The sequence below is a fragment of the Echinops telfairi genome, unplaced genomic scaffold (genome assembly GCF_000313985.2).
Source record: "Echinops telfairi isolate 266 unplaced genomic scaffold, ASM31398v2 ScPeMD7_7420;HRSCAF=8458, whole genome shotgun sequence".
Lineage (NCBI taxonomy): Eukaryota > Metazoa > Chordata > Mammalia > Afrosoricida > Tenrecidae > Echinops > Echinops telfairi.
In genome coordinates, this window is record NW_022111320.1 from 17,302,179 (window position 1) to 17,314,295 (window position 12,117).

The window sequence follows — 12,117 nt, forward strand, 5'->3', positions numbered from 1 at the left end:
GATTAGATCCTGAATGATTTCATTTGGAAGACCTTCTTGAAAAAGCAAAACTATAGGGACAGAAAACAGATCCATTCCCGCCAGGAGCTGGGGTGAGAGGAAGAATGAACTATAAAAAGGGGTAATTAAGAAATGATTTGGGCCAAGCACAATCGAATAAGCAATATACACAATAAAATGTCGACAATGACAAATAATCCAGTGGCAAAGTAGGAGAAGTCCTTGAATAGGCATCTCACCAAAGAGGACCATTAAGTGGTCACCAAAGACAAAGTGGCTCACCGTTATTGGCCATCAGAGAGATGTCAATCAAAACCACAGTGAGATCCCATTTTACTCCCACTGAGATAAACAAACAAGCAAAGAAAAGAACAGATGTTGACAAAGTTGTGGTGACAATGGAGTCCTTACCCACGGCTGACGGGAATGCAGAATGGTACAGCAGCTGTGGAAACACACACACACACACACACACACCTTTCATGTCACGCAGCAATTCCATCCCTATTCTATACTACTGAACATAGACTTGTACATCCATGGTCGTTGTTGCATTAGTGACAATAGTCAAAAGGTGGAAACAATCTGAATGCCTATCAACAGATGAATGGATCGATAAGATGTGGTCCATGCAGACGGTGAAATACCACGCAGGCAGGAGGAGAAATGAAGTCTGGATGCATGCTACCGTCTGAACGGACCTGGCGGACGATACACTGAGTGCAGTAAGCCGGTCATAAAAGGAAAAGTAGTGTACAGCCTCACTTATAAAAAGGCAAGAAAAGACAAATGTATACAGGACCAAGCTTATCACTGATTATCAGGGGTGAGAGGAGGGGAAGTGAGGAGGGAGTCTTACAGTGAGGGAATTATTATGTTGACTAAGGGTAGGATTGCATAGCCTAATATTATAATTGCTGTCAATAAGTTGAACACCTGAATTGGTTAAACTTGTATGATAAATACATTTGCAATGATTAAAAAATAAAGGTTAGTAGCCGAGCCTGCTTATGCACAACCAAAAACCTCATGGGACTTGGTTTCTTGGTTTGGAGGCTTCAGGTCATAGTCTAACATGCATTCCAGTTAATTTGCCTAATAAGAAGTTTAATGACTCTGTTCTCCTGCCTAGTTTGTTGTGTAGTGTCTGGGGGTCTTACAAACAGCCATCTAGGGCACAACAACTTCTATTTGCCTGCAACAACAGACCAAGAAGGAGAGTCAGGCATAGGCGGATGAGGGATGCATGCCTAATTGCCTCCACATGGAGAGCAGCTGTCTCTTTGGCCACAAGACCAAAAGAATTGGATGGTGCCAGGGCTACCATTACAAAACATTTTGATTAAAGATTACATAGAAACCTCCTGACCCAAAGGGGGAAATATACAGCAGAATTCCCAATTCTGATGTTCTCTAGACTTCCTGAATCACTTCCTGAATCACTTCCTCTCACTGGAGTGAGAGGCCTGGCTGAAGAAAACGACCTTAAATATTCTAACTGAGGCACAGCTTACTTTTGTCCCGGTCCAGGTTGGGGTCTCGAGGCAGATTCTAGCTGATTCCTGGATGGAGAAGAGTCAGCCACAAGGTGTTGAGAATTGTTCAGGATGTGGCCCTAGGGGGAGGCATGGGGTCCACAATTCGGATAAAAGCATAGTGGGGCTTTCTTCTGACTCAGGGGTGAAGGTATTTGTCAACTCCTGTGGAGTAAATACTCCCCTCATAGCCAGTTGCAAGTGAACCACATGATATCATTGATTGGGAAGCTGGTGAAAGACATGCAACTTCAGGGCTTTTGGCAGCGGGTGCAAGCTGGTTCCGGCACAGACCTCGTTGAACTATTCTTCGACCCTCCATCTGAGCAGCAGAAAAATTGGGATGACATAATGGCCATGACCCTGTGGTCATGGAGGTGGGTCTCACAAACTGTCAGGAGCAGTTCTGGGCCTTGTTCTGATTTTGAGATGTAACGCAGACCTGTGGGTGGTCCAGTCATAGACTCACGGTGGTCTAGGAAAAACAGCATAATGAGATGGGGGCAAGAGGAGACTGTGCAGTCTGCACCAACAAGCAAGACCCTTAGGCATCTGCCCTGCGCCCTCTGTGGGCGCCTCCGGTGATATGCATGCTTTGGTGCTACCACTCCTATTCTGTTCTCCAGGAAGAGAACACTTAGATTTACAAATGTATGGTGAGCAAGAATCCGGCATTTCCCCCAAGTAATTTCTTTGTCAAATAAATTTGGAAATGGCTGCAATCAGGTTAATAGAATTTCAAGTACCTAAGAAATTCACCCACGTGAATAATTTATTTTTATCTGTAAGGAAAAAAACCCCTTCTGTTCTGCAGGCACCTCAATTATTAGGCTATTTATGCATATGAGAAGACAACTTCAAGAAAAACACACACACACACACACAGTGGTAAAACCAACCAGATGAGCCATGGCAGGGGACCAAGAAACTCAACCAGGACATTTTGTTCTCATCAAATGAAAATGACGGTAAATATACACCAAAGGGAAGTTCGTTGTGCACACGTAGCGTGTGCACCCACATGAATGAAGATGGGTTCATCTGCATGTGCAGCATCGATGTGGTCTTTCTTGTGATGGAATGCTTTAGCACCCAGACTCCCAATTCAGTTAGGCATCCTCCTCCTGACACATTTGAAAAGATCAAGACCTTCACGGGTAGGAAGTGGGCTGACCCACACGGACTGACATCAAAAGTTCCAGCAAAGCCTCACTGTCCGACACGGGCATCTCACAAGCAAACCAAACACGCCGAGAGGCACAGCGTTTTTTCTCTCTCTCAAATGGTCCAGTGTTCGATTCTCAAAGATGCGGTGAATTACAACCCCAAGAAGGCAAGCCAGCCTTCTCTACTGGTTTGGTGAACAAGAAAGAGTATGAGGAAATAGGAGAGCCACTTCACAATTTATGACATACAAGTCCTGATAGCTCATTTAAAAAAAAAAGAGTTTTATGACTCTTTCTCAAGGATAGAGGAGGAGCTCATTGAGCTAGCTCGGTAGAATATCAATCTGTTGAAGTGCTTGTGGCAGATGGCGATTCGTGATTCTCAGAATGGTCTTAAATCTCCTAGCCCGGCTCCCTCCTGCTTGGGGCTTGCACTGCCAGCTTGAGACTTGTCAAATCCCAATCATAGCAGATGTATTGATTTGTCTCTTTGTTACTCTGCCGATTCTTTGTTTATTATTTATATGCTAGCATCATCTACCCCTTGCACCACACCCTCACCTGCATCCCCAACCCCTAAGACTTGATCTATCTTCCAATGAAAGGAAGAACAACAATAAAAACAGAGCCACTAGACTATGGGTGGAAATGAGAAGCTGTCAGAAGTAGGGGCACCAGAATATTACGTATATGAAAAAGCCAAAGAAAGGGGAAAGCTACTGTAACTGAGACAAAATTTAGCCCTGAGTTCCTTGGCAGCCAACACAACAAGGGAGCTTGCTGAGCCAGTCCTCTGTGATGCCATACATTTCACCAGGAGCGACTCCAGAAGGCCAGGATGACCAGTGACTTGCTCAGCAAGCACGCTTTCCTCGGGCCTTCCCCTGCCCCGAGTCACCTACCTGATAAGATGGATGCAACCGCTGCAATGATGAAGGACACGATGACACCAGGTCCTGCCATTTCCTTGGCCACCAGGCCAGATACCACGTACATACCCGTGCCCACGCAGCTGCCAACACCAAGAGAGATGAGGTCCACGGTGGTGAGCACCTGGGCTAGCTTGGTGCCATGTGCCGTGGTGGCCCCGGTTCCCTCCAGCATGGACTCCACTGGTTTGGTGCGCAGAATCCTGGAGTGCATAGCATACCAGGCAGCCCCCCACTGCACCCGCCGGGGGTCCAGGGAAGTGAGGAGGCCACTCATCTTGAGTGATAGGGTGGCGTTGAAGTTCAGCTGATGGAAGCGCTCTATAGAAGTCTTAGTAGGTAGTTCTGGAATTCATCTAATGAACAGGGTTCTGTCTTTTAGGAAAGGTCCGGAGGAACCCAACCCAGCCTTCTCCTGGGCATGAACGCCTGTAGGTAAAACACAAGGAAGGAGAGCATGAGACTTAATGGGAAACAAATCATGATCGGGTGGTCACACACCCAAACTAAACTTGCTGCCATTGAGTCAGTGCGGACTCCTAGCGGCCCTATGGGACAGGGGAGGATTGCCCCCTGTGGATTTCCCAGACTGTACCTCTTCAACCAAAAAAGCCAACTCACTGCCATCGAGTCAATTCGGACAAGGGCGGGTCTCTCTTGCCCTATAGGAGTACCATGAGTCATGACATTCTTTACGGAAGTAGAAAGCCCCATCTTTCTCCCAAGGAGCAGCTAGTGGCTTTGAACTGCTGACCTTGCAGTTGGCAGCACAACATGCCACCAATGTGCCACCACAGCTAAGAGACTGAACTGGTAGAGGTCTATCTTATGTGCTTATAATGTGAGAAGGGTATATTCTTAACCTACTGTGCAGCTGAAGATTCCAGCTAGTGCTGATGTGCCCAGGACATTTCTATTACGCGTTGCCCATGAAATCGACGAATGTTATTCATTAACACTGCTTAGCCCTTAACCTGACACTTGTCTGCCTCTAAAGGCTTTGGGAACATTAATGAGGAGAGTCGGTGAAAGGTGGCAGTTTGGTTCAGGGGGTTGGGTGGCCGTCTTCCTGGCTTCGCTTCCTCCCTGATTTGCAGTGTCACCTTGTGCTGTGTTTTGATTCTTGACTCTTTGCTGCGTGGCACTGCTGTGGGACAGTGCCACTGTGCCTGCCAGAGCCACTCACAGCCTACAGTGTCAGCCTTTATTTCCTGTTCAGATTTGTGAGGAAAATGGGCCTCATGTACCGATGAATGCACTTACAGACTTAATGGATATCTATACTGAATTCTAATCAGACTAGCATATACTGATCATCCATTATGTGCCATGAATCATATTCAATGAGGGAATGCCAAGATGCAATCCCTGGCCTCATGGAGCTTCCATTGAGAACTGGAGCTGATAAACCATCAAATCACCGGGTGAGAGAGGTGCTTTTTCTGTCCCCTGGAAAGTTTGTATTTTATTATTTTTCTTATTTCGAAAGCACAGCATGCCAAAAAACAAAACAAACATACAAAAAAACCAAACAGACCATATAAACAGTAAACAAATGTGTGAATAAACAAAATCCTCCCCACTGACTGGGAATCCATAGACACCACACTTGATCTCAGCCCACGTCCTCACAAGCCCTCAAGATCTTAACCAAAGCATTCATTCTTCCATGTGGCTCATTTTCTCAAAAATAGGTAACATTAGGATAAATGAAGAAAAGGTGGAAGTTGTCAAAGATTTTTATCTCGCTTGGATCCACACTCAATGCCTGTGGAAGCAACAGTCAAGAGCCGAAAAGAAACATTGCATCAGGTAAATCTGCTGCACAAGACCTCTTTAGAGCACTGAAAAGCAAGGATGTTACTTTGAAAACTAAGGTGCGCCTTTCCATTGCCCCGTGTGCATGTGAGAGTGGGACACGGAATAAGGAAGACGGAGGAAGAACCCATGCATTTGAACTGCGGTGCTGGAGAGGAATGTTGAAAGCAGCATGGACCGCCGGGAGGATAAACCAATCTGTCTTGGAAGAAGTATGGCCAGGGTGCTCCTTGAAGAAAGGGATGGAGAGACTGTCTTAGGTACTTTGGACATGTGGTGAGGAGAGATCCGTCCTCGGAGGATACAGTGCTTAGTAAAGGGGAGGGATGTGGATCCACACGTTGGCTGCAACAAGGAGCTCGGACTTGGGAACGATTGCGAGGCTGGCACAGGCCTGGGTAGTGTTTCATTTTGTGGTGCATAGGTTTGCTATGGGTTAGAACTGATTAGCTGGTACTTAACAACAACAACTGGTGATTCCTAATTAAAGCCTGATGTATATACTTTAGACCCTTTTCTATAGATGCAAGGGGGCTTCAAAAAGTTTGTGGAAAAGTTCATTAACTTTCAAGACCATTTTTCCACAATTTTTGGGAAGCGTTATCCTATGTCTGCATTCCCCAGCATGTGTAGTGAAACCTGTGAGAGTCAGTACTTGGTGGGACTGCCTTGTGTTGCCCGCTCCAGTGGAAAATATTTGAGTTTTCCTTCTCTGACAGGTTTCCACGTTACACACATTGGGGCTTTTTTGGACGTACTGTATTTAAAGATGGGATTATGCCTTGGACTCGGATCTGAAACTTCTTCAGTTTGCTTAAGAATATATTTGAATCTTTTAAATGTATCTCATTAAACTCTACTTCATATAGTATCCACTGACTACATTTAAAATAACTGAGTAGCCACTTCTGCCTTGTGGCTTCAGTTGTTAGCACAGCATCAGCTTGTGGCTTTAGATTTAGTTCATTTGTTCGTTCATCATTGCATTGTTCAAGAAAAACGTGCACACCCTCGTCTCTGGGCCAGCCCAGCCTTCGGCAGGGGATGCTGCAGGGACTGAGATGTCCGGGCCCTGCTTGCACTGGGCTGACACTCGGGTGAGGAAAGCCAATCCAACAGGTCAGCAAATGAAGCCAAATCACCCAAGAGAGACAAGGGGAAGAAAAAGTGGGGCGAACCTCTGAGGACATGGGTTGATGCCTCTGTGAGTGGAAGGAGCCTGTCATGCCAGCTGTGGGGGCAGAGTGTTTCTGGCTGGGGTCCCCGTGGGGACAATCACTGAGGTCTGTTCCGAGAAAGGGGCATGGCTGTTGCCCGCGGGGAGGAGGGCTTGGGTGCTCTGCTAGGGTGTTATCTGTATCCCTTAATTGATTCTTCACAACAAATCGGTTTTTACCGAGGAGGCCACGGAGGCCTGCAGGAGTGTGTGAGTCTAGGTACTTTGGAGAAACAAATCCACAGAAACTCATGTATAAGAGAGAGTTTTATATAAAGGTTAAGTGCGCATCAAGAAAACATCCCAATCCAGTGCTGCCCAAGCCCACAAGTCCAACATTAACCCATATGTCTGACGCCAATCCACAAAGTCCTCCTCCATCTCACAAAACACACGCAATGATGCCGACTGCAGGAGGAAAGCTGAGTCAGTGGGTGTGTAAGCATCTCAGCGCTGGCAGGGGTCTCCACGTGGCTGCTCCAGCACCCAGGGCTGCATCGGGGTAGGTCCATGTGGCTTCTCCTCAGGGATGTCTTGCAGGAAGTAAGCCTTGCCAGCTCAAGCAGGGAATTGGCTAAGGCAGCTGCACCCTGGTCCGACCATCATCACAAAGCAAGAGACCCGAGAACTAGAAAGGCGAGGCTCACTGAGCCATTTATTCCTCTGCCCTTCAATCAACTCCCCATGTGTTTATGGGCCAGGTTGGCACAATGAACTAACTACCTCAAGGAGTGAGGGGACCTGCCAGAGCTTGAGCCTTGACTCTGGACCTGCTTGATGTGCCCTTGGTTTGGACTGCAGGGAGGCCCATTCGCCAAGAGAGGGGGTTGAGAAGCGTGAGGGGGTCATGATTCAGGGGAGAGAGTTGATGTTAAAGCCCCTTCCAGCCACTGTGCAGTGTTTGGCTGGAGCCTCAGCACACCCCAGGATTGCATTAAGTGAGTCCTTGAATGGCGGTCTGAGGTAAGAGGAGGTGTGGACTTGTGGCCGAGGGAGGCTGACATGGAAACTTTGGGATTCCGCAGCTGGCTAGTGCCTGCACACCACGGGGCTGCATTCTGGTTTGAAGCTGTCCTGGGGTCAGGGAGGCGCTCACAGGCCACTTGAGGTTAGAAACAGAAGGGTGGCCACGCGACAGTGCATGGCGAGGTCAGTGTGGGCCAGCATCCTGTCCACTCTCGGGGGTGGGGGTGGGGTGGGGGGGTGAAAGGGTTTTCTGGGTCTCAGAGTCCCTGGGCCAACACTTCTCCATCTTGGTGACACATTGGAATGACCTGAGAGCTTTTGACAACACTGATGACCGGAGCCCACCTCAGCAGTTCTGATCTCACTGCTCGGGGGCTTGGCCTGGACACAGGGATGTAGGAAAACTCCCTGGAAGATTCTGGTGCACAGTGGAACGGCCAAGGACTGCCCTCTGGCCCAGGCACATGACAGGAGGGCTCGAAGTGGAGAGGCAGAAAGGACGCGGAGGAGACAGGTGTGATCTGAGAACGACGCGGAGGAGACGGGCGTGATCTGAGAACGAGGCGGAGGAGACGGGCGTGATCTGAGAACGCAGCCAGCACCATGAGCCTCCTCAACAAGCCCAGCAATGAGATGACCCCGGAGGGCCTGCAGAAGCGAGATGAGGAGTTCAGCGCAAGGTCTCTGTCGCTGCTCGCGGATCTGTCTAGGACAACACCCGGGCGCTCATCAACAGGAAGCTTCTGGGCGGAGTGAAGGCCACCGACAAGCACAGCTGGAACATGGTGCTGGGGCATGTGAAGGAGACGTGCACTGAGGTCCCCAAGAGTGACCAGGGTGAGAAGCCCAAGCCATCAACAGGGACCGCCAACAAGGACCGCTATATCTCCAAGATGTTCCTGACAGGGGGCGGGACCCCACTCATCCCCACCAAGCGGGGCCACAGCACCGCCCTGGGAAGTCCTGTCCTGCGGGTCCAGAAGAAAAAATACTCAGGGTTTTTGTTAAAAAAAAATAAAAGTGAGTGCTAGATGTGGAAAACAGATACCACCATTTCTCGCAGGGCCTACCAAGCTGACAGGAGTTTCCTGTTTTCCTTCTGGGGCAGGTGGGTGGGTTCCTTGACAGCTTTCTTTCGCAGGTCAGGACTCTGGATGCTGCACTGCCTGGAGGCTCCTTCACCAGGAGCCTTGTCTGTTACAAGGACCGGAGATCTGAACCAAGCTCCTCCGGGAAGAGGCAGCTTCCATCTTCCCTCCTGATTCCTGGTGATTCGAAATCACGGTGAAGACTTAGAGACTCAATTAGAACAACATTCGAGTGGCAAGCAAGCCTTCCTGGCTCCATTCCCTTTGCGCACTCCCTGGGACTGCTTGTTGTCTTGCTGCAAACAGGGGCTTGGGGCATTTCCTTTCCTGGTTGGAAAGTTCCTGGCACAGAACAAAACATTCAAAAGAAAACCTGCTTTTAGATGACTATTGACAATATCCATATTCATCACCCCCAGATTATGTTAATCAGGATGGTTTTGGAAGCTCGCTGCTGTTGTGTTTCCAAGATGAGCAATAAGAGTGTGTTGTGCTTTCTCTAGCATGTTCATTCAAGTTTCTCCAAATACTATAACCGAGACCAGCTTAAGGACCTCTGGGAGATGAGCATCCTCACAACGGTGTTTGCTGGCACGCTTGAGGGTTCGATGGGCTCCAAGTGCAATGAGGGTAAGAGCAGGCTGGTTGAAAGATGAAGCTAGTTATGGTTGAGAAGTTTCACTTGAATAGGTAGGCTTAGCGAATGAGGTTAGAGCCTGCTTTTGGAGGCCGAGAGAGGAGGAAAGTAAAGGCCCCAACAGTACTCCACCCACACTGGTTCCTGTCCTGCAAATACATGAGGGGATTACAGAAATCCTTTCGTGACCTTCGCCATGGACAGCTGTGCTGGCAGACTGCTGGTTGGCAGCTAGTATGGTAGTAAAATTCTTCTAATCAATGCTCCAACCCTAACAGTCTGTGGGTGGAAAAAAGAGTTTACAGTTAAAGTGAAAGTCGTCTGATTTGATGGCCTGTCTGAGACTCCAGGATCGGAGTGCTCCTTCGGAGGGGCCCTCCACACTTCTGGGTCCCTGCCCTGCACCAACCCTCCTCTCCAGCAGCCCCACTGCTTCGCAGACTCTAGGAGGGGCTCTTGGCCAAGAACACAACTCAAGGGCCAAACTCCTGGGTTCAAATCCTGACTCCACCCCTTGCTAGCTATGTGACCTTGGGTGATGCCTCTCGATACCTCCATCTTGCCTTCTGTAAAACACAGTAGCAAGGGAAGCTACGACACAGGGTGGTTGTGAGGATTGAAGGGTTAATACCGATGAGTTTTTAGCACCATGCCTGGCACCCCGTGAGTGCTATGTTAGTGCTAACCAGGTCTTTGTCCCCTACTGATGATGCCTCCCATCACCACCTCTACCTTCCTGGGCACCTCTCAGGGAGCCCCCGAGGGCTGCTGCCCAGTTTATAGCAATGAGATGCCTCTGCTAAAACCCTGCCGGGCTTCTTATTGCTGAATATTGTGTACCTTGGTCCTCTTCCTCTCATGTGTAATTGCTTCTTTTCTCTCGTGCAGAGAATGGCTCTCTTCTTCTCGGCGTTTCATTATCTGAAGGGGCCTCCAGCACATTTGATTCCCTTACACCCCGACTTCCCTCCTCAAGATGCATTCACAATGCGGAGTGGCTAGACCTTGATGGATTACTGAAGGCAACACCCCACACCTGAAAACACGAAGCCCTCCTGTCCTTTACATCCATGACTTCCTGTGGCTCACTCAGGCAAGTCATTTATGGCCAGTTCTCTCCTGAGGGCCTTGCTTTTGCGTCTCTTCGATTCCTTCTAAGCTTGTCAGGATGGCTGTATGTTTGCACCCCATCTACAGGTGCCCCACCTCAGTTACTATGCTTTTATGGGGGGGGGGGCAGATACAAGTCAGATAGAGCATCTGCTCATCCAGAACCAAGATTTCTCGACAATGTTCCCTTGTCACCAGCTTGGCTTACTGTGGCTATACAGATTACAGCTAATCTGTTTACAGCATAAATCTTCACTTTTGAAAGTAACTCATTTGGAAGGTAATCTCTCTTGAGTTTTATCTTCCCTGGACTAAACACCTTCAATTTCTTCAGTGATCAGCAGTGTCTCACATGTTACAGCTTCCAGATCAATCACATTCTGAATGTATGTACCTCCTGGGCAGCCTGCAGTTCATCATGGCTGATGTGGTTTTTTGGACCATGACAGAGTGGTAGAAGACTCAAGCCCTTTGTATGTGTGTGCATATGTGTGTATCCTAAATCATACATTACTGGTGCTCGACAAATTCACGAAGACACACAATTGTCTATAAAACCTGGGTTACCGATTTATGGATTGTTAATCTTTCCACTGATGCCATTGCAAAGTGTTTGGTTGACCAAATTTACTTCCAACTAGTTTTCGATCACCTACCCTATTACATCAAAAGTGCTAGTGCATTTGTATTGTATCTTAGATACAGTTAGCTTTTTATTTTGCCTAATACGTCTTTAAAAGGGACTTGGGATCTATCACAACTATCAAGAAAAGAGGTTGTAGTGATTGGGCTTCCTTTCCAAAATTAGCTATTTCTTTTTCTGCTTGGAAAAAGTTATTGAATGTTATCAATCAGCCTGTGGTGAGGTAACAAACAACCTCAAATTTCGGTATCTCACAACAGTAACGCTTGTCTCTGGCTGCGGCACTTTTCCAGGGTGTGGGCTTGCCTGGGTCTCCTTTTTCCCTCTGGACTGTCAGTCTGTCTGCTCGGCCTGCCTTCTCTCTTTGGGATTAAGGTTGAAGAAGCGGTCTTTCTCTGACATAAGCTTTGCTCTGGGCATAGTCCAAGAACAAGGGAGTACCGAAATTTGAAATAACTCTTCAGCACCTATTGAAACTGGTAGTTCCCTCTACTTTACACTGGCTCTAGTAAGTCATGTGACCAAAGCCAAAGGCGTGTATGTACACTCCTCCGACAGGAAGTAGGGAGGTCACCTGGCATAGGAGGTAGGGAGGTAGGGAGGTCAGTCACTTGGCATAGAAGGCCACCTGGTATAGGTCACCTGGTGGTAGGCATACTCTTCTTACAAAGGAGAATATGAGTAGCTGTGATGATAACGTAATTGATCTTAGTGAATCCCTACTATGAAGCAACACAGTGGTGCTTTTCTTTTGAGATTGTTTTCTCTTGAATGAGCAGAAGTGTGTACACCTGAGGTGTAAGCTTAAAAAGATTTTGATGAATCAGTTCTTGCGCTCCCACAATTACTTCATGAAAGCCATACGTACTGTTGTATTGTAATCCCCGATATTGATCCAGAACTCATTAGGCAAAGCAAAACAATGCAAAATCGGCTTAATTTGGTTTGTTTGGAAACAAACAAATCTTTCTTTCTTCTACTTTTATTAATTCCTACAAGGATAACTAGG

The 12,117-nt window shown here is 47.8% G+C and overlaps 2 protein-coding genes across 2 annotated transcripts in view; one reads left to right on the plus strand and one right to left on the minus strand.

Moving 5' to 3' along the window:
* SLC7A14 (solute carrier family 7 member 14) overlaps nt 1–12,117 on the minus strand; it is a 152,363-nt gene that overhangs the window by 68,078 nt on the left and 72,168 nt on the right. Inside the window, exon 2 of the mRNA XM_004704084.3 lies at nt 3,604–4,059. Coding sequence (XP_004704141.1) covers nt 3,604–3,907 — 304 coding nt within the window. The 5' untranslated portion in view covers nt 3,908–4,059. The remainder of the gene's footprint in view (nt 1–3,603; nt 4,060–12,117) is intronic.
* LOC105978761 (small nuclear ribonucleoprotein Sm D2-like) lies at nt 8,234–8,661 on the plus strand. The gene is given in 2 exon segments (XM_045297670.1): nt 8,234–8,327; nt 8,330–8,661. Coding segments are annotated over 2 exon segments (426 nt in total).